The sequence below is a fragment of the Pholcus phalangioides genome, unplaced genomic scaffold (genome assembly GCF_987345545.1).
Source record: "Pholcus phalangioides strain wild (caught in Gottingen) unplaced genomic scaffold, Ppha-v1.0 ptg000013l_1, whole genome shotgun sequence".
NCBI classification, from domain to species: domain Eukaryota; kingdom Metazoa; phylum Arthropoda; class Arachnida; order Araneae; family Pholcidae; genus Pholcus; species Pholcus phalangioides.
The window spans coordinates 33,204,512-33,231,165 of NW_028301606.1; the positions used below are offsets into that span (position 1 = coordinate 33,204,512).

General features: G+C 35.1%; 1 protein-coding gene across 4 annotated transcripts in view; it reads right to left on the minus strand.

Moving 5' to 3' along the window:
* The window catches only part of LOC149078980 (cell adhesion molecule Dscam1-like), a 248,824-nt gene that overhangs the window by 19,041 nt on the left and 203,129 nt on the right, over nucleotides 1–26,654 (minus strand). For 3 of the 4 annotated variants that reach the window (XM_089241226.1, XM_089241225.1, XM_089241224.1), the window contains exons 21-24: nucleotides 15,795–15,974; nucleotides 10,684–10,925; nucleotides 8,507–8,588; nucleotides 4,621–4,816 (exon numbers count right to left, since the gene is read on the minus strand). In XM_089241226.1, the coding sequence (XP_089097352.1) occupies nucleotides 4,621–4,816; nucleotides 8,507–8,588; nucleotides 10,684–10,925; nucleotides 15,795–15,974 (700 nt within the window). Of the gene's footprint in view, nucleotides 1–4,620; nucleotides 4,817–8,506; nucleotides 8,589–10,683; nucleotides 10,926–15,794; nucleotides 15,975–26,654 lie in introns of those variants that run through there. The other variant, XM_089241227.1, reaches the window with a different exon arrangement.

A 26,654-nucleotide genomic window follows, 5' to 3' on the forward strand; every position in this document is an offset into this window, starting at 1 on the left:
ATATTTTGAATTATAGTTTAGGAATTCACATATGAGACTTTCTGTATGTATAGGATGAGCCAAAAATTACTTGGTTAAAAACTTGACAAATTGTCGAATAAATATACGATTTTCATCAACAGTCATAGCTGGATTTTATCCGCTAATAAAAATTGTTTTAAAGAATTTCTACGATAAAAAGCGCCGAATTTTCTATTTTCCGAATTTTTCTATTCCGAAACATTCGCTGTTTTTCTTTGTGAAGTTAGTGTGGATGATAAGGCAATACTAGCAAATACGCTGTTTCAGCTTTGTTAAGTTCAGTAAACGGAAACATTAAAATGATATCCAGTGAAGATTATAAGGGACATATATATGCCGCCTATCCGTGAAGTGTTAAACTAGTTTGTTATCCGAATTTATGACGTGAATATCGGCGCAAACCGAGTTTTCATCCGAAGGCCGTTTACGAATTTCAGTAAAACTTTTTGGCTTTCGGTCACCTCTACATTATTTTATAACGTTGATTTTAGTTTTTTTATCGATTATTTTAATTTGGTATTTGTATTTCCCAGAATATATTCTCCGAATAAAACATTTTCAAACACATCTACGTGGAATACTTTAAGCGTTAGGTTTCTAATATATACGTACATGTTCAGTAGTACCAGTATATAGATATTATACTATATTTAATGATTTAGTTTATATACAGCATGTCAGTAAATTTTTAGTAAAACTATCAATGTCTCGAATTTAAATTTACTGACATAAAAAAAAATATTTTGTACATCAATATTTATTGAATTATAGCGTTCAGAATATGAAAATCATATGTATACATATATCAGCGATCCCTAGCAACAAAAAATAACGTACCTTCAAATCTAAAACGTTGATTTGCAAGATATTCTATGAATTATTTAATGACATGATATTGTTTGCATGGAATGTAAAAGATGTAACATAATCCGTTTCGCTGTTCTCCTGAGATTCGCGTTCGTATGGAAATCTCGATAGCATATGCCTGCGGAATTTTTCTTTCTCAGACTTTCTTATAACATTCACGATTCTTAAAGTCAGCAAGAAAAGTAAAACATTAAAAAACAAAATAATTTACTGCATAAAATTTCTGCATGAATTCCACAGAGATAACGAATATATAATTTGTTTGATCCTAAATGCTTTAGTAACGATCGAATACATTGCTATATAAATCCCAACGTTGTTCGATGCGTCACGTTGCAATGAATAATGAATGAAGATTCTAAGAAATCCTGATGGAGCGATGCTCGCATAATGTTTTAAAAATAATGGGGGAAAAATTCCTTTGTCCATAATTTATATAGAATTTTAAACTGAACTACGTTTCTTAACATCTCAAATTAATTTAAATGTAATGAAATGAAGTTAATTCAAATCGATTTCAAATTGGTGCTTCAATTTTTAATAATGAAGTCAAGCAATTTATATTGTATGCAAATTGTTTGAAAGTTCTTTCTCTTGTGTCGAGATACTTATTACTGATTAAAAAACTTGCAATAAGTTTCATGAAACAGGTCTTGTCAAACTCTTGTGTCTATGTGGAAACTCTTGATACGTCTAAGGAATAATAAGTCAATATAAAACCAATATATTTTACTGTGGACATGCTGTAATAATGTATATTTCGAATCATATCTATAGAGGAATATTAACTCTATCTCGAATTATAATAATTCGAGAATTGGCCGATTCTATTTACATTCAAATATTTTCTAAATCTAATTACATACACTTCTTAATTAGCATAACAATGTTTTGGCTGTCTATCCTAGTGTAAAAGATGTAAAAAGATTATTTCATCACTAGAAAATTCATTCCACAAATATAATTTTATTTTTCGGACAAAATGTGGGCACCAATTACTGATGGTGATCTGATTAAAGCTCCTAATATTGGTAGATTATTATCCTATCTCCTAAGAAGAAATATAAGATATTTGGATGAGGCAAGGGGATTAGCTTTCATTTGGAACGAGTTGGCTAAATTAAGTTTTAATTACCATTGAATTGTATTTTATTTCCTCAGATTATCCCTGCGATATAAATATTTATATAATATGAAAGAGACTTTCTTAAATTAGTGCTGGATAATTTTTAGCATCAGCAGCCACTAGGTGTATTGCTATTTTCGATTTAGTTCTCACTAGTTCTGAGGATCTTGTTGAACATGTTTCGTCGGGGGACGAGTTTTCTTCTGGTGATCATCGTGTAGGTAGTTTTCTCTGTAACATTCTTCGGGTAAGGTCAGTTCCGTAAGTAGTCATTCCTGTGCCCGGTGCAAGAATTATCATTTAGGCACCTTCTGGCCCATTCTTCGACTCCCTAAGTTTGTCATTCTGGACCCCTCCCTCCCAAGTAGGCCCTGTGCTGTTGCACCTGCCTAGTTACAGCAATGGGTAAGGTTGATAACAAAGGAATGGTTCCTTTTTTTGAAAGAAACAACTTTGAGCTTTTGAACAAAAGTATAACGGGCAATTTAAAAAAAACGGTAGAACCAGTCGATTTGATAAGTCAATAAGAAGAATTCGAAAACTGTCCTCTGTTTTGCACGACGTCACACCCTTTGTTCGTAAATGCGCGCCTGTACATTGTGACCCCCTCTAGTTCACGGATAGCGTGCGTAATCTTTATCTGGAAAAGAAAAGAGCATTCGGAGAGTACAAAAGTGGACGAGGTGATCCTCGAAATCTAATAGCAAAATCTTTTATAATTTACTAGCTATAATACCCGGCGCTGCCCGGGTTTTCTTCAATGAGGCTTTTTGGATCATGCGATATCTCCCTCTTTCTTTCAGGGACATGCAAACCGTGTCTAAGTTAACCAATATGGCGACTTCCAGCGCGACTCTTGAAAAAAAAACAACCTAGATTTAAGGAAACGTAGAAATGAATACATATTTTTCCCCTTTTTTGAGGGCGCTAAGTATTTCGATTCCCCCCTTCCCCTTTTGAACTTCAAGTTATCCATCTCTGCCTATTTCAGCTTCCAAAAATCTTTAATTAAAGCTGTGGAATTTCTTCGATGTGCTTTATCCTAAACTACAGTCGAATTCCGTTTTAACGAATACCGTTATAGCAAAAATCTCGTTTTAACGAACACTTTTATAATCCCCCACATAAGTTTACATAGGAACAATGCTAGGTAACGTGTAATTCTTTTATAACGAAATTTCGATATAACGAAGTGATTCTTAAGGTGTTTTGGCATTCGTTATAACGGGATACGACAGTATATGAATTTATGCAGTTGAATATTTAAAGACACAATACGGAGACATTAATTTTCATGCTTGAGAAGATGTAAATAAAAAGTTGAAATCAATGTTATTGCATGGATATCCAACTCAAAAGTAGGTCCGGCTAATTACTTCATATTTAATCTCCTGGGCTTCGTATATCTCTAAGCGAACTCAATATTTCAAAAATCAAGAGTTCTATGCAATTTTTAAAGTTATTGATGTGGCAGGAAACCCCCACTAAATATCCGCATTTCTGCAGTAAAATCTGCAATTTTAACACTGATATCTATGGGGATCATCCTTTTCCTGACCAAAGTGATGCTGATGATGATTCTGACGACTATTGAAAAATGTGGCAAACCATTATAAAGGCATAAACTGTTATACATATACACTGGCAGCGTTAAAGAAGCGACAAACCATTGTAAAGCCATATACACGTCTTAAACGCATTGCTAGGGAACCACGGTAACCAAAGTAAACGTTCGGAAAGTGATTGTTGAGGCCCAAAAACCATTGTTGCCCTGCGGTTTTTTGCCCATTTGGGGCATTTGCCCTGGTCTGACGAAATTTTAAAGTAGCCTATCGTTCAAGTCGGGTCCCATTTGGTATATATGCAAAATTTGGCGACGATCGATCTAAAATTGTAGATTTGTATAGAGAACACACACACACACACACAGAAAATCAATTTTATATATATAGATTAAATTGATTTCTTCAATCGAGCGAATGTAACCAACAAGCTTATAGTTTTTTTCAAGTTTGTAGATGATATTTTATCAAACTTTTATAGTGTAGTGCCGGCCTAAAACATAAATAGTTTTGAAACCAAGTTGTGGAAAGAGAGTGAGTATATATAATTCCTAGTTAAAACATTTTTGCTGTCGCCAAGAGCGCTAACAATTTCTTTAATAACTCAAAATATACGCAAGTCTGGGAATGGCTGAATACGTCGTCAATACGTGGCTCTCATTGTTCATCAAGCTTGATGTTATTTAATTTTTCAGCATTAGTTTTCTTTATTAATGGCAAATATACAGGGTGTTCACTCTTATCATTATCCAATGGCTATTTATTGAAGTATTGGTTTTAAAGACAACTTTCAATTAGAAAAAAGTTTCAAATGATGTCGCCCATCATCTTAAATGACATTCAAATGGGAAAAAATATATATATATATATTTATTTATATTTATTCAATTCAACTTCATTTAAGATGATGGGTGACATCGTTTAAAACATTTTTTCTCTAATTAAAAGTTGCCTCTAAAGCCAACTGTTCAGGAAATGGCCATTGGAGCATGATAAGAGTGGACATCCTGTATATTGTGAATGGAAAGTGATGTGAAAACTCACCCATCTGATAGATAGTCTCTCGTACTAGTGAACTGCGGAGTAGGTTCAGAATGCCTGTTCAATCTGTATATCCGTTGCTGCTGATAATGCTGTAGCTGTTGACGTGACTGGTGAAGGAATGTCGGAGATCCTTGTTTTACGTCTTGAAGGCACATTCTCTGTATGACTAACTGGCGTCTATCGTCTTCGCCAGGATCTATAATGACGATATATATATATATATATATATATATATATATATATTAATTTAACAATAGGTATAGATTTCATGTATTTTTAATCTTTATAGTATAAAAACTGGTTCAATGTTAGAAATGTATTGATTTTTATAGCTGTTTTTAATGAAATAATAAAATAAAATATTTTTAATTTATAATATAATGAATAATATAAATAAATAATCTAATTTTTAAACATCGATTATAAACATGGTTCAACTAAATTCTTTGACACATTTTGAAAAATTGTATAAAACTGTAACTAATGCATAATGAGAGTACGGTTTGTATAAAAATGTTCTAATGTGATGAAAGACTTTTTTTTAAAAATAAAATATTATAAAACTATATTCCTAATTGTACACACTTTTGAAACACACAAATAAAGGTAAAAAAAAAATGTATATACATTTTCCGTTTACATCTGTAGTTTTTAGAACACCAGGTGGCACTCAATGCTTTTTTACGAAAAATTTAAGAAAATTATATTTAACATTTCAATCGAATATACATTTTTAACCATCTTTTCCACAATGGTCCTGTACTCTACCAAACTCATATTCAGTATAGTATGCCTTCTTAACAAAGATTATGAGAAAATTTCTGATAAAATTTCTTTGCTTAATCTTACTCAAACGAAAACACTTTAAGTAAAACTTACCAGATAATAACAAGCATCTTGGTGGCACTATCGGTCCCAGAGCAAAATGATACAGTATTCTGGGTCCCTCCCTAGCTCAAATGACCTGCCTAACGATTACTATAGTTAATCTTGAAAAAATAATAGTGCTAACTCTCATTATCACAAGGCCGCCTATGCCCTTGAGACCCCGGGGGCCCTTGAATTAACACAGTCCCGAAGATACGTTTATTCAATGCGTTTTCGGTTTGTTTTTCATTTTAAAACACGCACTAGGAGTTGACAAGGCAACAAAACAAGAACTTTTATGAAAACAAGAAAAATGCGCCTAAATAGGAAAAAAAAATCATGTCCCGTAAAAGCAGAAGGTGTGGTCTCTCTATTAAATTTTACAACTGGCACGTTCGTCAAAAATGTTCTTCAAAGTGGCACGACTTGGCAAATGTTTGGCCACCTCTGGGCTAACACATAGGTTGAAATTAAGTATAATTTAGATGTGGCTGGATCTACAGAGAGAGCACACATTTAAATATGGTAGTGGTACGTGAACGCCGCTGTAGTGGTGGAGCGGTCATACTGACGGACTCGCGTCGCGAGGGGTCCTGGGTTCGAACACCACTGTGAACACAAAAAGTTCTGACCTTTTTTTTTAGATGTGAAATATAGCCGTTCTCGTCAGAGTTTTGATATTTTTTTTAACATGCTTTATGGTAGAGACGACAGGCGTAATGCCGTTCACGGGATATTCGTGGTTCCGTAGAGTAAGAAGGTCTGACTTTAGCGTCTAAAGATACGGGCGGGCTCATCAAGCGATAATGTTCACGTCGCAATACTTGGTAACGGCGGCTATGATGGCTACGCATTCGCTGTTGTTATATCTAAGCTATTCTAAACCACTGTTTCATAAAAAAGTTTTCGATTTATTATTTTATATTTTTAATGTTGATATGTTGACGGCTATTGGATATCCTCGTCTTTGCGAAGTGGAATTTTAATGATTTTCTCCACGATTTCCAAACCACCATCGGTCATTGCCGGGCTCACAAGAGTTGTCATTCTTAGTGATGAGCCCGATAGTATTTATCGGTTTCCTAGCTCTGACAATTGCTTGTCTCACGGCCATGTAGGGAGCTATTGGCGCAACTATCCAGCACCCCCTAAAGATAGATGACGTCCGTACGCTGCTCTTGACATCAGCAAGTAGTCCTTTTCCCTCAGAATATTAAGGGGAAAAAATTCCCTGCTTGTGCCAGTATCATTGTTGTGCGGAAAAGAAATGACGTGCTCAGAATTGGTGATTTCTATGCCCCACATCCAATCCCAATGCAGTATTTGCGAGCCAACCAGGAAGATTCTACGCCAAAATAAAAAGAAACGAAATAAGATGATGTGGTGCAAAATGTGGTAAACTTGCTAGGTAGTGTTAATGACGCTACAGGTGAACTTGGCAACCCGTGCGGAGGACTTCTATTGTGTTGTAAGAATTCACAGTTTTTCATCACGGTAAGTATTCGGAACAGACGGAGAGATGTGTTTCCGCTCTACTAGCTGTGGAAGATGGGTACGCCAACAATGTGCGGGGTGAGAAAGTGCAGAAAGCTACATTTGTGATTTTTGTAGTAAAAGTTGGTGTTTGTTCACTACATATCTTTTTTTAATATTATCCGATCAAATATTCTACTCATCCCTATAAAAAATTGTTTTGTGTTACTTTCCTAAATTTCATGCGAGGGTAAATGGATGAAATGAATGAATGTATTCTGATTTTTTTATTAAAATATTTCTGTGGGGAAAAAATACAACCTTGAGAGTAAATCCAATTACTTTGTTTGAAAATAATAGCTGTGCTTCATGAATTGCCATAGGTTTCAGTCAAATAGCTGGAAAATTAGTCTGGTGGCATGTGATTTTCCTTTGGTGACTGACATTACCCCGATCTCCGCTATAACGTCATCTATGAGTGCAGTCTGTTTTTATTCTCTAATTAATTTTATGCTGTTCTTTTAAACTATTTTCATGCACTTTTAGATCACTGTCTATTTCAGAAGAATTCATGAACAGGATTTGTAAAATTTCATTAGTAACATTCTGTAGCGTATTTAAAACTTACAGAAGAGGGAATTATTCGAAATTAATACAAATTTAATACAGAATTATTGGGCCTTCCGAAACATTAATGAATGCAGATATTCTCGGCATAATCGTGCAACGCAAATAGAGAGGGAAAAAATAGATGGGGAAAATAATTCTGAGAGAGAGATGAGAAACCGCACGAAACTGATCATTGAACACTGCATGAATACATCCTTTCAAACTCGTGATTTGTCGCAATAGTAACCATATGACTAGTATGATTTAATTAAAATCATTGATTTATTGATGAAGCGTGAAGAGAACACTCCCCGCATTCGGTTTAGTTCTAGTGCACGATTCACTATCGAAGAGACACGTATTAATGCATCAAGTGAAGGATCCTCACTAGATGAGAATGATCGGTATATATATATTGGTATTATTAGGGACGCGGATGAAATCCTCCGGAATTAATTATGCAAAGTCTCACAGTCTCTGTAATTCTAATAAATTTCAAGATCAGTTGTTTTTTTTTTCCTCGTGCAATTGGTTAATTACGTAGTACATATTTATTCATTGCGTAGAGATTTTGAGTGTAATTAGATTGAGAATAAATGGGTAAAAATATATAAATAACCACCAATTCCACCTGTTTTTGTACAGTGAAATTTCATAACATCTTACTGGTGTTCAATTCACAAAGTTAATAATATATATATATATATATATATATATATATATAGTTCGTGACTAAAAACTGATTTACAGTAGAAATATGCCGTCTTAACGCATGGCGGCCACCCGGGCACGGCATGGGTGTTGGGGGCTAACAAAAATTAGATGAAGTTGCAAGTTTCTAGGAGTATGCATGCAAATTTTCCTGGTAGGGCGTCAGAAAAATCACTTGGCCCGGGAGCCCGTAGTGCTCTTAAGACGGTCCTGCTTATTTACTCACCCAATAATTGTTCGACGGCAGTTTCTCTGAATAACGCCTGATAGTCATTGGAAGGTGCACTATATCTTGACTGACTGGAAAACTGATAAACAAAAAAAAATTATAATTACTACATCATGTAAAGAAAATGAAGATAAAAACCTTGCAAAAAAAAAAATTGTATTAAAACGCAGAAATGACATTCAGGATTTGTTCAACCTTTGTTTCAACAGAGTAATACAGAGTAATTATTACTGGCAAATTACACTGGTGTTATGTATTATCGTCAATCGTCTCCGTGAGTTTTGGAAAATTCATCAGTTTTATCACTTTCGCCGCTGATTATACGTAATACGTAAGCATCGTTGGTTATAGTTGAATTATAGTCAATGTGGCTGAATGAGAGTTCATAATATCTGGGTACAATCATAAAATTCTTATAGATGTCTTTTACATCGAGGTCTAATTGCTGAATTCGTTAAAAGGAGTTACATTAATATACTATTTGGGTCTGATGATTTACGCACAGAAAATTCGTTGAAAAAGGAGTACATTATATTGGAGCGCGATCACGCAAATAAAATTTGTAAAACAGGAATTCGTAACATGGGGGTCAGATTTGAGAATTTGTTAAATAGTAGTAAATTATAGGAGTAATTTCGGGGATGTACGAAAAATACGTTAAATCAGTGTTCATTATATCCAGTTCAGACTCTGGCTTAGAAGTATGGTCATATAAATAATAAAAAAATATCACGACAATGTGATTTATTGTTGATATTCACCAATACAGAATGGTAATTACGCTTAATAACCATCAGATGTTAGAACGATTTAACATTTTTACCAACGATGCTTTGGTATTGTACATAACAGCGGGTAAAAGTAATAAATTTAGGGAAATTTATCAAACTGACTAAAATGATCGGCGATTATGCATAACAACTATATTCATTACATTTACGACAACATAATCATAGAATACGCAATATGTAAGCCTGTTGCATAATCATATGGCGTTTTATGATTCAATTTTATAATATTAATAATAATTTCAAAATACATAATTTCAATTTAAAAGGGGATCAAAAATTAAGCTTATACGATAATTTGTGGAGAAAACTTTGTCTTGATATTTGATAAGAGACGTAACGTTTTTCATAAGCACTCAAATACGCTAAGCAGAAGATTTTGTATTTCGTGGGTGCCTCTCCATCATTAGAAATCTCTCTGCATTAATTTGAAAACGGCAACTATTGATATGTGACCATGACCCCGGCTGTGTCTTCCGTGAGGTGTATAAGCTGGTTGTTCAAAAGAATGAGGGTCATTGTGAAAAAATCTGATGTCCTTATCAGAAAAGTACCAAAGCTCAGTCACAATAGCGACAAACATTGACCAGTTCCAAATCTTCTTTGTCTGAAAGGGTGCTTATAAAAGGAGGGCATAAAGTTATCAGCTGCTATATCAACCCTACGGTGTTGGTTGACATTTCAGCATTGTATCTCGATTTCAGTCCTCCCTCCTCTTGATGCAAGATTTTGCATGGGAAAAGAAAATTCACTTCGACCATCGGCCGATTTTGTCATAGCATTGGAACCACACAATATTGGATGGTATTCACCGACATTGTTTAAATTATAGTCGCAATTTTTTGATAGGAGATCGACACGTGTTGGTTAAAGACCTGAATTTAAATAACTTTTAAATTAAATAACCCTACATTACATACAGAATTTTATACAGATTGAAATTACAATGAACATAGTTTAAAAAGCATTGAAAACTGCATCAACGGACTAAAGTTGTGAAGCAATTCAAATATTTCATAAGAAAATAACAACGGAGTTTTCCAAATGACGCTACCGGCACAATATGGTGAACTGGCACTGAACACTAAACTACGCATCACACAGGCAAAAGAGAAAGGAAAAAAATACGTTGGTGTCCAAAGTACGTAGCATAAGAACACAAAAATTTCGAATTCCGTTAGAAATTTAAAAAATGATACAGAATATTGGCCAAATTATCATCAGACACCTTACTACTTAACCGTACATGCACCTCATACACATTGTTCTTCTGTACATTGGCTCATGTTTATCCTCTGATTTGTAGATGTTACTGTAATATTTATGTCTGGGATAGAGATACGACAAAAACAATTTTTGATGTCTTTTGCTAAATGTTCATTTTACCTGTTTCTGAGGGAACGGGACATCGTAAGTATGTTCCGGACGTGTAACGGTCGGTGCCATTTGCTGCGTCCTCTGCAAGCTGTTCGTCTGTCCAGAAGAAGATTCGCTTTCAGCTGAATACATGGATATCCGGGTGGTGGCGTAAGGGGAGGGATAATAAAGCGTTTCCCTCTGCGTCTCGTAAAGCTTCTTGCCGACGGAAGCCATTGATATGCTATCTGCTTTTTGATCACCGCTCTGTGCTGAGGAAAAAAACACAAAAACTGTAGTTTCCAGCTGATGATGATTACAAATGGGAATAAAAATATCATTTGCCACGAAAATAAAAAAGAGAGCAGAATACATTTATATATTTTAAGAGAAAAATTTCTGTATTTTTTTCCCTCGGTACGAATTTGAATTTCCAAAACATTCCATCGATTTGAGTTCAATTGCATGAACTGTAATGTGAGACATTGCGGACAACATAATGGAAATTCAACAAAATTGAAAAATACGCATTGATGAATGAGAAAATATAACCCTAGATGAATATATTTTTATTTTATAATCCCAAATGTATTGTTTCTATATCACGATTTACTGACCTTTCAATTTAAAATTTACTATTCGTTTCTACGAAGGAAAGCATTAGAAAAAACCTTTTTTTTCTAAAATGAAAAGTTAAATGGAATAACTTATTATTTACGAATACAAATAGAAATGCCACAACAGACATGGAAGTATGTATGTTAGGCATCACAAGAGAAGAAACGAATCACTTAGATAAGAAGTCACACAAAGATATATAATATCATGGAAAGAATTAAACGTTTAAAATGGAAATGCGCTGCAAGAAAAAAGACAGGACAACAGGATGAACCACAAGTATTCTGGATTGGTACGCCCCACGGTGTTGAACGTCTGAGAAGGCGTTCCCTTGCAAGATGAGTAGACGAAATCAGAAAAGTGGCTGAAGTCAACTGGATCGCAAAAGCATCAGGCAGAATAAAATGGAAAAATTTAGAGGCCTTCATCCAGCGGTGGATTGAAAATGGTTGTTAAAGATGATGATGATTATCTGTGTAGTGGTTTCCAACTGGTGTTCCGTGGAACCCTGGGGTTCCATGACAGCTTTTTCGGGGCTAAGCATGATCAGACGATTGGAAACCTCAAAAATCACGGAGAGAATTCAAGGAAGAAACTTTTTTTGTTACTGATATTTGCAAAGCTGCTCTTTGTTTTGCATTTCAACGAAATAGTCTCGTTTAAGAAAAATCAAGGCCACTTGAATGACTAACCTCGAGAGTGTGCAAGCATGTGAGTGACCAAGCAGCATACAAAAATGTGATTGACCGTAAGAATGACCCGGTGAGAGAGGGAGAAAAACAAGTGACAGAGAGGGTGTTCAAGTATATAAAGAACCGAAAAAGTTACTTAGACACAGGGACGTATTTACGGTGGAGGGGGGGGGGGGTATGCAGGCTACGGTCATAGGTGAATGGCGGAAGAATTTGTGTAGGCCATAGTCCCCAAAACGATAAATCCACCTCTGAAGGGAGGCCCCGGGCAAAGCTCTCGTGGGAGGGGCCCTAAAATAATTATGATCCTTGTCAATTGCTCGAATTTCCACGTGGAAAAATTAATCATTTTCCAAGCCACACCTGCTATTCATCATATCACCTGATCCAATAATCATAGAGTACTTCCTATGCACCAGAGAGGGTCCTCCGGACCGTGCTTGGCAGGTGTCCTCCTAACCAGAACATGACCTGCCGCTGTGTCCCAACGAAGACATATAAGCGGATGGTCAAGGACGGGGGAAGAGCATGCTAGAAAAATTTAGCTATGTCCTTCGTTTCGTGAGACCAGAAGCTGATCCCACTCCGTGACACCCTGCCCTATGTCTCTCTACATCCCCCCTATTTATTGCGTTTAAAAAATAGAGAGTGAAAAATATAAGAAGAGTAAAATAAAATAAAATATACAATGATACTAAAATACAATAAATGATTAAAAAAAATGAGGGAAAATACAGAAAAAAAGGAGAAAAATTCACTAAAAGTCCAAATATGAACAGAAAAGGCATGAATATGCCCAGATAAATAAATAGCAATATATCAGTTTCATTCAATGATAATTAATTCAAATTAATGAAAAATGCCCAGCTCATGAGACGAACTATATTATCACGAGACAATTCGTTGCTGTGCACTTATATAACCGGCATAGATCAGAGTCAGAGTGAAATCTATTCTGTAAAAATTTCAGAATTTCAACGCGATCTTTTGCATTAAACAAGTTTTGACATACCATAAGAAGTATTATAATTGTCTTCCGGTGTCCTGAACCTATGATCACAAATTTCATAAAGAAAATTTAAATACTATGTCAAAGTGTCAAACTCTCATTGTTAATAAAAAAGCAATTTAAATTTCTGTACATACTTCAAAAAAAGGACAAAAGACTTTCGTACAGCCTACATTCTACTACGTGCATAAGGAAGAAGGTAGATATATTTTTTCGTTATACATTATCACTCTCCAGAACACAATGCCATTAGTGAGGATATTCTTTCCCTATGAAACTCGTGTCAGACGTTATTCAAGAAGGGTTTTTCTTACGATGAATTCATGTTCAAAGCACAAAGACTTTATGGAAGAGCGCTTTTATTTTTTCTCCCCCTCCACATAAGAAAATCGGCTGCAGTTGGTGCCATGATCCTTCTTTGGAGATGCCAAGAGCTCAAGAGAGATAAAGAATAAAATATTACGCCACGCTCATAAATTTATACACCTGCATTCCATTAAAAGCCCCAGGAAGAACGATTAAATAAACTGAAGAGCTTTTCCCGTGAGTCTGCATAAATATCCCATTCGCTAGCGCGTGCACGCACACATGCACATATACACACTAACATACCATGCTCACACTCACAAACGCACGTGAGTCGCTTTGTGACATAAAACGGAGCTAAACTTCAGTTTTATGCACCCCTTTACTCGTCTCTCAAACAGTAATATAAAGTTTATACTTCGAAACCGGACGACTCTCTTCAGATATTCTAGCGCCAATGGTTAGAAGGTACATATTTCAGACGCCCCCCCCCCCTCCCTCCCTCTCACCACAAGACACTCAAGTATTTCGTCCTTCACATATATATTCTTTTTTGGTGGTGGGAAAAATGTCTAGTGAACATTTATGAAGACTGTGCACTTTTAGGAGCCTACGCATCGATCCCCATACACATGTATATATACTAGAGATAAAAACTAATTTTCAGACACGGTGAATATTATAACTATATCGTCCGTAAGTCACGAGAAAAAATTCCATACACGGTCATAAATGAAAAATTCAGATACATTCTTTGAAGTTTTGACTCAATTATGCAGGAGTTTCTATGAATATTAAAGACACATGTTGGATTCTCACGTAAGAGAAAAATTAGGTAATTCATGTCGGGGTGATGAAAAATAAAATATAAATATTGATTTTTTTTTTAAAGGAAAACACATTTTCTGAACTACTATGAAAGCGCACAAGCACCTCGTGAATATTCCTCTGGTGAATTTCCACCTAATTGGTTCATGCATGCTGGGGAATTTAATCTCTGCATGTGTGGTTACACGTGTTTATAACGTTAGTGTTGCGCGTTTGGTGTAAGTGAGTGCTGCCACCTTGCTTTTATATTAGAACTGAAAGTAACAGATGCCTGCATTTTCAGGTTTATACGGTGAATTTTCAAGTATCTCTTGCTGAAGATCTATGGAGAGATATTTTCGTAGAGACCTAATTTTTGCATTCTCGCCTCGAAGTTTGGAAACATTTTTCTTGATTGAAAGATTTCAAAGAAGTCTAAAATAAAGTAAAATAATTTTTTCTAATGGGATACTGACTAATGTGTGTGAATCAGCATTATGTTCTTTGATATTTTGATATGATGAAAATTCAATAATCATACGATTGGCTCATTACAGATACCCGAAAAGAGATAGCCATGAAAAATATATGAAGTTGCCATATTTCACGATGCATCAACAATTTTTTGTCTTTAAATGTATAAAGAGCGTGTAAATAATAAAAGAACATTTTATAAATTCAATAGTTGTCTTATATTTTGCGTGAGGTTCTGAGATAAATAATATTTCCTTGATGGTTCTGGATGTCACCCAGGGAAAAAACATAGGGTGTTTGCAATAAAAGTTCTCGTACTATGAGTAATTTTTCCTGAAAACTATGAATACAGCCGGATTTTTAGGATATTTGTTTGAGACCATGGGAAGAGGGATCTATGCAACAAATTATGTAACAAATCTCTCTCAATTTTTCACCACCATTTGAAAATTAGCGCTTTTTATTGCATTCTCTTCTTTCCCATGGTCCATACAGCGTATATATCAAGGTTCAATGGAAAACGTCCACCAGAACGGTGGCTACATAGGTTTCTAGACCAATTTGACGCCCGTTTAAGTGAACATATTTTATTGAAACTTGACATATACGCTATATATGGATCATGAGGAAAAAGGAAAATTCAATAAAAAAGCGCCGTTTTTTTCACCTGATGGTCGAAAATCAAACTATTTTCATTGCATAAATCTCTTCCCTCATGATCTCATTAAAATATCCTAAAATTTAGCTGTATTCGGTTGAGTATTTTTTCTCAAAAATTACTGAGAGTATATATACGGAATTTTAATTATGAGTACAGTGTATATTCTTAATTTTCGTGGAATGAGAGATCCATTAAATACTATACCTATTTATTTTCCAATCAATATCGCTGATGAAGACAAAATATTTCGGCATTCAGTGCTTATCTGTTTGACATGCGTAGCAAAAGCATAGTATATCTATTTTCACAATGTAATAATTGATGTTATTGATGGCGAAAAAAAATCTTCTTTTAGAGCAAAGAAAAAATATCTGTTAAAATAACTTCTTACTGACCATACATATATAGTATTGTGCTACAGTTTATTGTATACATAGATGGAGAATTAAACCGAACTCACACAAGTAATCCATATTTTTAAAGCTATGAATGATCTAAAATCGTTTTTTTTCCGCATTGTATTTTAATACTTTTTATGATGGTTATGATAGGTTTGGATTGATAACTTACGTACCTTGGCTGGAATTGTGAGTACCGTAATCGGCACTGCGATTTTTCTTCATGCATACTATAAAAACGACTAATGTTATCACAAGGAGAACGACGACCGCGCAAATGATGGGTACGAGGACAGTCAAGTTTCTATAGATCAGAAAACCTTCGTCTTGATCGACGGCGACAGGACTCACAGTAGCTGAAATGAAGACCACAAAGAATATACATATTCACTAGAACTCATGGTAGTGAATACCCTCTTTTCTCAAACAATAAACACATATATCAGAGTGATGATGAAAGGGTACAAAAACAAAGAAAAGGCTTTACAAAATTGTAAAAAAAAAATAATGTTTTCGAACTTGATTGGAAAATTTTTATGTATCGACGTAGCTTTTATAAGTCTGAAGTAAGAAAAAATTAAGTATGTTCTCAGCTCCCTAATTAAATTTCTTTCCAAATTCTTGTGATACAGTAATTAAGAAAATATTATGTTTTCATGCCACAGATGTTTATTATTTTGTTTCAAATGAACAAATCAATAACGTAACTTCCTGCGCTTAATCCACAGGAATATTATTAATTTGACAAAAATAGCATCATATTATCCACATCAGCGTGTGTGTGTATTCGCAATGTATACATGATTTTTATTTTTAAAAAATGTATTTTCGAAAGTACATATCTACTGTCTAAACTTTCGGAAAAATAAAGATACGCGTTTCTGCAGATAACACATTTAAAATTCAGATCAAGTAACTTAGATTTTTCGATCAATAAAGAGTTGGTTATGAGCAAAGAATATCATAGATTACAATACTAAAAATACAGATTAGTTTCATGACAACAACCAGCAGATACAGACAAATTATATGACAGAAGAACAATTGATACGACAGAAAAGACATATTATCTAAAGAAATATGTCACTTTAACATTGATAGAACAGTTATGTTCTTGCTTCTTTTGTATACATATTAGAAAGAAACGAGGAGTTTTAAATCAGAAAAAGTAGATATAATGAGGACCGAATAAAAGTTTGAAATATTGTATATCTTCACCAATTAGAGTAGAATTTAAAAATTTGACCAATATCCATGAACATACTAAAGCGTGCATCTATAAATCTTTATTCCTAAATATGATACTTCAAAAAAATATCTAAAATGAATAATGATGCATTATATCAAAAAAATCCATTCATTTATTCGAGATTCATGAAGAAGAAGTTCATGAGATGTCTATGTGGCTTAGAAAATATCTCTAGTTTCAGAGAAATATTAGTGGGTATTATCTCTTGAAATATCGAGACTAATTATAAAATATTTCACAACGAGGAGCTCTTATGCTTCTTATAATTGGCATTCTCGAGTCAATACTTCAAATCCGACTACAGAATAAGAAGAGTTGTATCATGCAAATGAATTACGTGAAATTCAAAACCTCATTTAAAAGTTTCATTCAAATCAACGTAGGGCAAAGAACACGGGTTCATACAATGTATGCTTTTCATTTATATATTTATGTTTTTGTATATATATATTCATATGAAAGTATACTATCATGTATCTTCCTTTATATAAAACATTTTTTCTAGTTCTTGGAACAAATCTCTAGGATGTTTCCAAAATGTGAACCAATGAGTAAAAATAAAGAAAAACGGGAAGACCATCTCCTTGTATTTGTTTCTTTTCTCTCTACATTTTCTTTTACGGAAGGCGACTCTTCTCTTCTTTTTATATCAGGCTCATTAGACTTTCACGAAGGAGAGTCTAGATCTAAACTAGACCTCCGGGAAAAAACGACATGTGATGCTTGTGTTCGTAAAACGAGGGCAATTCCGCATTTCTAAACCAGAGAGCGAAAAGAAATTTTCCACCTCAGACAACTACTAAAAGTTCTTTCTAGCATATAAATGTCCCTCTTTATTTTTCAACTTTAGCTTCTGTATTTTATTTTATATGTATTTTTTTTATATTTTTGTTCTTTGCTCTCTACCTTTTATTGTAACACACATCCAAGTCGTTTAAAAGTCTTTTTTCGGTTTTCTTCTATCTACCAACTGCCTTAACAAGTTTCGTAAATGATTTTTCCCACACGTGTCAACAAGCACTATCAGTGATGTTGTTGCCTCGCTACGGTCCTTTTATAATGGTTATTGCTGTTCAGGTTACCTGCTTGGAAATTCGGTGTTTTTCGCTTTATTTCGTTTTTATGCTTCAATATGAAATTTAAAAATAAATAATTCTATTTTTTTTTGTTGGATCACGAATTTAATATTTAGAAATGGGCTCGTTAAGTCGTTTGGATGTAGAAAGAAAAATTGTTTTTGCTCTATGGTTATAACTATGATTTGTTGAAATTTTTCGCATTATGTAAGTGGAATCAAACTGGAAAAAAAAGTAATGATATTATTTTGCCTTTCGAAGAAATTTTCTTAATGAATAATTTCTGTGATGATTTAGATCATAAATGTTCTTTCTTTGTGAATTTTCTATTGGAATTTTTTCTTTTAAGTGTAATGCTAACACAAGTACGAGAAACGGAATATAAGGAAACGGTTTTTTTTTATTAATTCTATTCGAAAAGAAAGTCCCTGATTATCCGAGTAGGACCTTGATACTTTGGATAAAGTAGATGCAATTAGATTTTATGGTCAAACAAAATAGCATTGATGCGATTCGTGTTCAGCGCACTCCACATGAAAATACTCGGCAAATACGCAAGAATTTATACAATCATCCGTCTATCAGTACCAAATGGGTCATAGGCCATGCAGGAATAGCGGGGAATGAAACTGTGGACAGATTGGCCAAACATGATTTCAATCTACCAACGGAAGAACGACTCTTGCTGCCACGCAGTCACATGGAGCTAAAAAACATGGAGCTAAAACAGGAGCTAAAAAGTGACCTGTTACAAAAGTGGTAACTGCTATGGGACAAGAATGCCCATAAAGATACCTACAAGTTAAAGAAACGCATCGGTTGAAATAGTACCATTTGGTATACAGAGAAAGTGATTATGATAACTTCTCACGGCCCATTGACGACATGTCTAAAACGTTTCAGGAAGTCGGACAACGCCAATTGTGCTTGAGGTGAGATTCGATCTTTATGGCATTACCTGGCATCTTGTCCGTATACTAAAAAATTTCATGTTGGTGCTATCCCCAAGAACGGTCGACTGTGTTTGAAAAGGAGAGTTTTGAGGAGCCTATGAGAGCCTTGCTCGGGATTATATTGTTCCTCGATAACAACTCACACCGCATACATACTAAGAAGACTGGCAGTGCGCGACTGAGCGGTGAGAGCGATGACGAGTTCAAACTGGCAAGAGCCCCAAGTGATTGATCTTAAGAGGAAATATGATCTTCGACCACGTCGGCGTCAACAGAAGTAACCAATAAATGGAAAACCTAAGAAAGTTCACCTATAAGGAGGAGATGAATCAAGTCATTGATGACAAGGATGAATTAAGTGCGATTTACTCGGCTATAATGAATTGTGCTGGTTTTAGTTCACCCGGTGACGATTCTGATAACAACTTACGGCTTAGACAATGACAATCTGCGACTATTTCACCGGGATTCGAAATTTTATATTCCAAGATTATCTGCAATCATTCGATCAAATGACGATAACTAGATTCTTATGGGATGAACTGCTATACACCACCATCTTATAATCCATCAGTACGGGGTTGTGAGTGGTTCCATCTATCTATCTAACCATCTTATAATGCCGTTTATAATTTTCGTTGCCTATTGGCGTTCATTGTTTAGATTTTATTTATCTGTTATATGACTTCAGATTGGCGATCATTTTTTATGCAAATTATTTAATTCTGTTGATGCTTTCGTCTGAGGTGGTAATGTTACTTTTTTTTTAATAAAACGTTTCGGATACAATTATCCTTCGGTAACGCTTCTATATCTCTGCGAGATGGGAAGCGGGTTGTCTCCGGTCTTCAAAGGTCAGGCAAAATAAATAAACACGTGAATGATTGAAATTACGTATTTTCGTATACAAAAGTTTATTTTAAATTACTTTCTGTGCAATAAAAATCTGCGATGCAAAATTGCGTTAAAGAAAATACTTTACTTGTGTTTTTACAGTTTACAACATTTCAAACATAAATAATGCACGTTTAAGAAACGGTACCTTCACATTTTACATGCAAAGCTCTTGCTGTAAGCTCAGGAAGCAGATAAAAGATTTTTCTAACGTGAGCAATTTTGTACGTCGTTTTGTGCAACCTACATATTTTCAGATTCGTGATGCGAAAAGAACCTTACATTTCCCGGATTTCGTTTAATCGAGGTTCTGCCGTACTTCTATCAGCATCCGAAATGCTTAAAAGACTTGAATCTGCATCGTTTTCGAGACAGTCCCAAGTTCAATTATTCAGGACTCAAGTCGTGATTATTTCTAGCAACTAGCGTTGTTCCCTTATTAAATATGAATCTGGTATAAAATACTTCATTTTCTCGCTGCCCATACCCACATATGTAATCATTAGCCTCTCGGGTATTAAAGACGATTATAACGTCTATTGATCCACCAAAAACTACAAATACTTATGAAAAATGAAGATAATTCAAAACAGCATTCACAGCACGAAAATAAACATATATCCAATTAATTAACGTAACATGTGAGTCGATGAGTCACAGAATGTTCCTCCTGGCATCGGTTCCAGAACATATGATATCGTATGATTAGATCAGCGAGTCAAATACACGTATATCAATTCAGAATCAACTCTACAGTTGACATATTAGGCACGTATTTTTATTACTACTCAATACATTGACTTACCTTCTACTGGGTATCACCATCATTATCAGTGAATGATAAATTAATAATGATGCTTATGATATCTGGATAGGGAGATTGGAATTAATTTACAAACTATACCGGTAATTTTGTGCGTAAATTGCAATTGAAATCACGAGCATACTTGAAAATTAGCAAGTCATAGTTAATATGAACGTGACTACGTACATTCAGATCCGTTCATAATTGCAATACAGTAATTATGTATTGTGTAGTAGTTCTGTGTAGATATCGTTTCTGTTCGACCTAGATCTCACGAAATACAGGGTTTCTGTTAATGGACCGACTATTTCAGAGGGTTGTTAGTAGGCATCAAGAGCGACAAAAATTGCAATGGAACATGGTGTCGCAAACCACGTTGGAAGGGTGAAATCTCGAATAACGCATGCAGGCTCGGAGTCCAGAGGAGACGAAAGGAGGATGTCAGTTGATCGCTGAATTTATTCGTGGGTTTCGCTCATCATATCTGACGTAAGCAGCGTCACGAAACGCATGCGCTGGGGTACGATCACAGACGAAGTAAATTAGCGTTATTGCTATAGTAAGCACGTGTAGCAGTTAGTTGTCTGTTTCAATGAGTATCGTGTTGGCTGACTACGCTAACGAGGAATACGCTGACATGCATCTTATTTACGGTCGAACAGATGGCAATGAGCGCATAGCACAGCGGATGTACCAACAGCAATATCCGATGAGGCGTTGTCCGCACCATACTACATTCGCCACGATCGATCGACTATTACGGGGACCTTCCATGCAGCACGGCATGATGCAGGGAGACCGCGTAATGTACGCACTGCTCAAATGGAAGAAACCGTGCTACAACGGTTTGCCGATTTCCTGTCGACCAGTACACGACTGGTTGCAGCTCACGTCGAAACCTGCATGCGGTTTTCGTGATTTTCACCCTCTCAAAGTGGTTTGCGACACCATGTTCTACTCCATATTTTGTTCCTCTTTTTGTTTATATCTCTGAGTTTGTCGGCTCATTAAGAGAACACCCTGTATATCCCACGTATGATGCACAGTATGGACGAGAAGTGTTGGAGACATTTTAAAAATTGATTAAAAATCAAGAAACTGACGTAAAAAGGTGTAGTGGAAAAATACTTATCACGTAAATCAATTTTTTTTTCTTTAATTCAAAAATTCGAATTTCACAGGCCGCTGTCTGTGAGTGAAATTTGAAATGAAAACGAAAAACTTCGCCATGTCTGTAAATTACATGTCAATCAATGTTTCTGACAATTTGCGTTACATACAACTACCATATATTAATTAGAAAGCACCCTTTCTCCAACACCTTCTACTGTATAGCGAAAAGAGTCCGCGTGAAGCTTTGACGTCACCGAAGTCGCCCATTTCATGACAATGGATAAAACAGGCCGACGTATGCGAAATATTTCTTTTGCAGTATATCCAATAACTATAGGCGAAATGGATGGCTCCTTTAACGTCACGACCTTCACGCGGAGGCTTTCTGCTATAGACGGTGTTTCTTTCACCCGATTACGTGTAGCGCGAGCTAAAACGGACGCTCATATTGGAATGTGATACAGTAGTTTTTATATTATAAAAACCAAATTGTGTCATAAACTAGGGTTACTAGATTCGAAAATAGAGAAAGGAGGCCGCCTACGCAGTCAACCTTAGTGACGTCACTTACCCCAATTTACACAATAGTTCCGACCACAACAATAATTTTTTCCAACTCCAAAACAGAACTGATGAAAAAAGCAGAAACAAAAAATTCTGGGAATTGCGATGGCTATTGGTGAATGCGTTTGAGGGCGGAGGGGCACAAAATACGCTCATATGCCAATGAAAGAATATACGTTTCAAAGTGTAGGAAAAAAAAAATTACCCTGAAAAAAATAAAAATTATTTCGGAAACCAGAAAGGGAGGACAAAAGGGCGAGTTTTCCGAAACGTAGGAGGACGCTAGAAATCACATCGAAACGGTTGGTATCCCTACTAAACATAAATTATAAAATAATGTTAAATTAATGATTATCTGTTGTGGATTTTATGTGTTACGTCGAGGTTTTCCTTTCAATGTGCAACCTGTGAGTGAAATTCTAACTTTTATTTATTAAGGGGGAAAAACAATGATAAATATTTCTGCTGCAAACTGAATCTTTTATATCAACTGGTTGATTTGGATTTTTAAATGTATCCTTGACTTCCTGTGGGCAAGTCTACACATCTTGAAATTACATTTGTTAGAAAATTCTGCTGCTGCCATCTATGAAAATTCAGAAATAATAATACTATCTAGCTTCGCGAAGCACATGGGATTACGCATGTCGCCATCTTTTGAGCAAGTAGGTAACTATAGGCTAAGTATATGAAATGAAATTTTGAGATTTGGAATAGCAAACATTTTCCTCTTAAGCGGTGGTTCCCACACTTAATGAACCGAGATGAGGGGGAGGGGGAAGGTGAAACTTTACAAAATGAAAACGTCCGAATAAGGAATTTATATTTACTTCTCGCAACGTAAGTGAAAATTATGTAAAAACTAAAAAATGCTTCAACTCAGCTGAACAGCTACCTACCATGTAGGGGAAAGCAGGGTAATGACGAACTTTATATATAAATCTTTTTTTTTTTCGATAGAGCTTATACTGTTTAAAAACTTTTGTTTTAAAGCGGTCCTAAAGCCCTTGTAGGCATAAAGGACGTGAAATAAAATGTCAATTCCACTGATCGGGATTGCTCCTTGGGTCGGGGCAATACAGAACAGGGTCAGCTAAGTAAGGGATGTAGATAGATAGATAGAACCGCTCACAGCCCCGGACTGATGCAAAGCACCTTACTTCCGTTACCTCAAAAGAGGCAGAGTTGTGTCGGAAAAGTTAGCAAAGATTTATAGTGGTGGTTCCCCTTGCAGTAAGGGATGTAGGATAAATTACGTAGTTTTTTATGCAGGTAGTTAATTTAATTACTCAAATGACATAATCAACTCTAGAACCCACTGTTTCTGTAAAAACAGACAACTAAGGTGAACATAAAGCTATTACTTACCTAACGCAGCCTACAAAAATTACAAATACAATTTTCTGCAGTCTCTGCACCACGGCACTCTGAGTACATCCACCGAAACAGGTGTTCGGAATTGCCCCAAATGACACCTCGTGGCAAATTCTCAATCTAACCTCAAAATGTACACAACAACCAAACTCTGTTCCTACTTAATAAATAGCTAAAGAAACGCAGAATTTAATGACACCAAGCTCACTATTCTAAACACGGACGTATTTTACTTACCTCTTATCAAAATTACCACCGATTTACTAAGTTCCGAAAAAAAAGATCTGCTTTTTACACACCAACTGGCAATAACACAGGTAACATTCGCCCGCTCAATGTGTTTACGGTGGACACCGTCTTTTAGAAATACTTTATATAACAAAAATTTCTTCTGTGGGGGAAAAATAATTTTGGATAATAGAGCAAGCGGGGCTGTGTGTGAAAATGTTGTGAATGTTCAAAATGACGTAACACATCAACAGGAACTATTTTCTAGTTGAACCGAAAATATTGTTACATTTAAACTTATTGACCCTGAGTATGGTTACCAAGTTAGTTTTACAGCATGGCGCAGGTCTTCTTCGAGCAATTGCTTGCATCTCTTCGTTGAGACGGAGAGGTGGGCCATGTTCTCTGGTTAGGAGGAGGGGGGGTCACTAAGTAATCCGCTTTGCACACCTTTACGATCCGCAAATACGCATTCTGTCCTAATTTGTGGTGCTGCTGATAACAGCGTCCACAGATTCATAGATTAGAAACACGTGGGTAGTTAAAAACTAAAGATGCGGATGAAGTTTGTAATGAATGAGTTTGTAATTCGTGCATAAAAACTTTTTTTTCGCAATTTTTGTAATTATTTTCCTCCTTCACCCCTAATTCAGTGCCCATAGGCAGCCTAGAGCCATTCTTTGGTGGTTTAATCTAGAGTTACATAGAATATGGAAATAAAGATGTCTTCATTCCGATCCTCACAAGTAGTCGATGGGAGAAAATGTCTTCAAATATTTTCAAAACATTTCCAAAAAAAAAAAATCTGCTTTTCGGAAAAATAAATTCCAAAATCATCTAATATTCGAAAAATCCAGCCCGAAAACATCCAAAACATTCGATGTTCCAAAAAAAAAAGTTCGCTAGAAGAAAACTTGAAAAAGGCAACCAATAGGCTGATCAGTTAAGTTCTCTCGAATGTAACAGATGTGTTTATTGGTTACATTTTTCAAGTTTTATGAAATAATTTTTAATCAAAGTTTTATAGGGTAATACCAGCCTTAGGCCGGTATTACACTATAAAAGTTTTCTAAAAGTCCTTTTATAAAACTTGAAAAATTTAACCAATAAGCTTACCAGTTGCATTTGCTCGAATGTGACCTATGAGGTTACATTGGTTGGATTTTTTGAGTTTTAGAAAAGGGATGTTATCAAACTTTTATGGTGTAATACCGGCCTTAAGCCGGGAAAGTTTTGTAGAAGCTGTTTGATAAAACGTGAAAAATTCAACCAATAAGATCACCGGTTGCACTTGCTTGAATGCAACCTATGCGCCTATCAGTTGAATTTTCAACTTTTATAAAATATATTTTATAAAACTTCATAGTGTGGTCCCGGCCTTAAGCCCAGATTGCACTATAAAAATTGTATAATAATTCTCTTAAAAATGCAACCAATAAGCTGATCGGTTGCTTTTTCCAAGTTTTATAAAATAACTTTCATAAACCTCTTAGAGTGTAGTCCCATCCTTAGATTATTCACTTCTGAAATATAAAATTTCACTTTTTTTTATTTTATAGACTCAATATCGAGTAAAATATATTTGTAGGTATCGGGGTGCACCAAAACTATTCAAGTGCTTAGGGCCTGCAATCGTCTTAATCCGGCTCTGAGTGAACGCCGTACGTGGATAACATTGTTTAATAAAAGTATTGTATTTAAAGTTTAAAAATATTAAAAGATTAAGTATTTAAAAAATAATAAATATTTAAAATAATATTTCAAATATATTTATATTTTTCAAATAATTTTAAAAATTAAAATTTTTAAATTAAATTTAAAAGTTATTAAAGTATGTAGTCAATTAAATATTCCTATTGAACAGAACGGCTTATAATTTTGGTCCCATCAGTGGCCGTTGTTGGCAGGTTTTATTGTATAAAATTGTAAAGTATGGACAAAAGACAGTTAAAGTTGTTATATCTTCATCTCAGAAGGAAACGGAGGGATATACGTATGTAGGTACATTATATTATAGAGCATGGGCCATCATATGGTGTTCTTAATGGTATTTATGGCAAAATAATTGAAAAAAATCCGTGCAAAATTCCGTTAAAAAGTAGCCAAAGATGCGGAAGAATTCGCTCCGCATCCGCATCGTGTGAATAGCTCCGAATAAACCTATCGTCAAAACTTGTATGTGCGGATGCGGGGCCCACACTTTGACACATGCGGACGACGTCCGGACCCGCATGAACATTTCCTAGGTGCGGAGATATTTCGGCTCGTCTGAAAGGCGTAATCTCAAACTTGTATTCCAAATATAAATAAGTAATATATAATAAGAATCACAAAAACGACCTTTTGTTTCCCTTTGCGATATGTAACTGATGAAAAAAACAGCTCTTTCTTCTCTTCTGTGAGAGAGAGAGGATTTTGAAGGATGAACAGTGCTGCCATCTGGATAAATCAAAAAACACAAAGAAGCTAAAGAGGAAAAAGTCAGACAGCAAGTGCTGCCATCTGTCTGGTTCGCAAACAACTTTATACCGAAAACAAGAGATTCTTTCCCTTCACAAATAGCAATCGATATTACAGCACTTTGGGATAAGAACATTTAAATTGTTCATCTCTCGAATAAAAGATTATATAATATTTTCATTTTTTAAATAAAAACAGAACATTCAATAGCAGTTTAACGATGGATGACGGAACTGTAAATTGAGATTATGAATATTAATATTGTCACGGTGTATTTTAGGTGCTGTGGTGGTCAAGCGGTAATAGTGAGGGACTCTCAC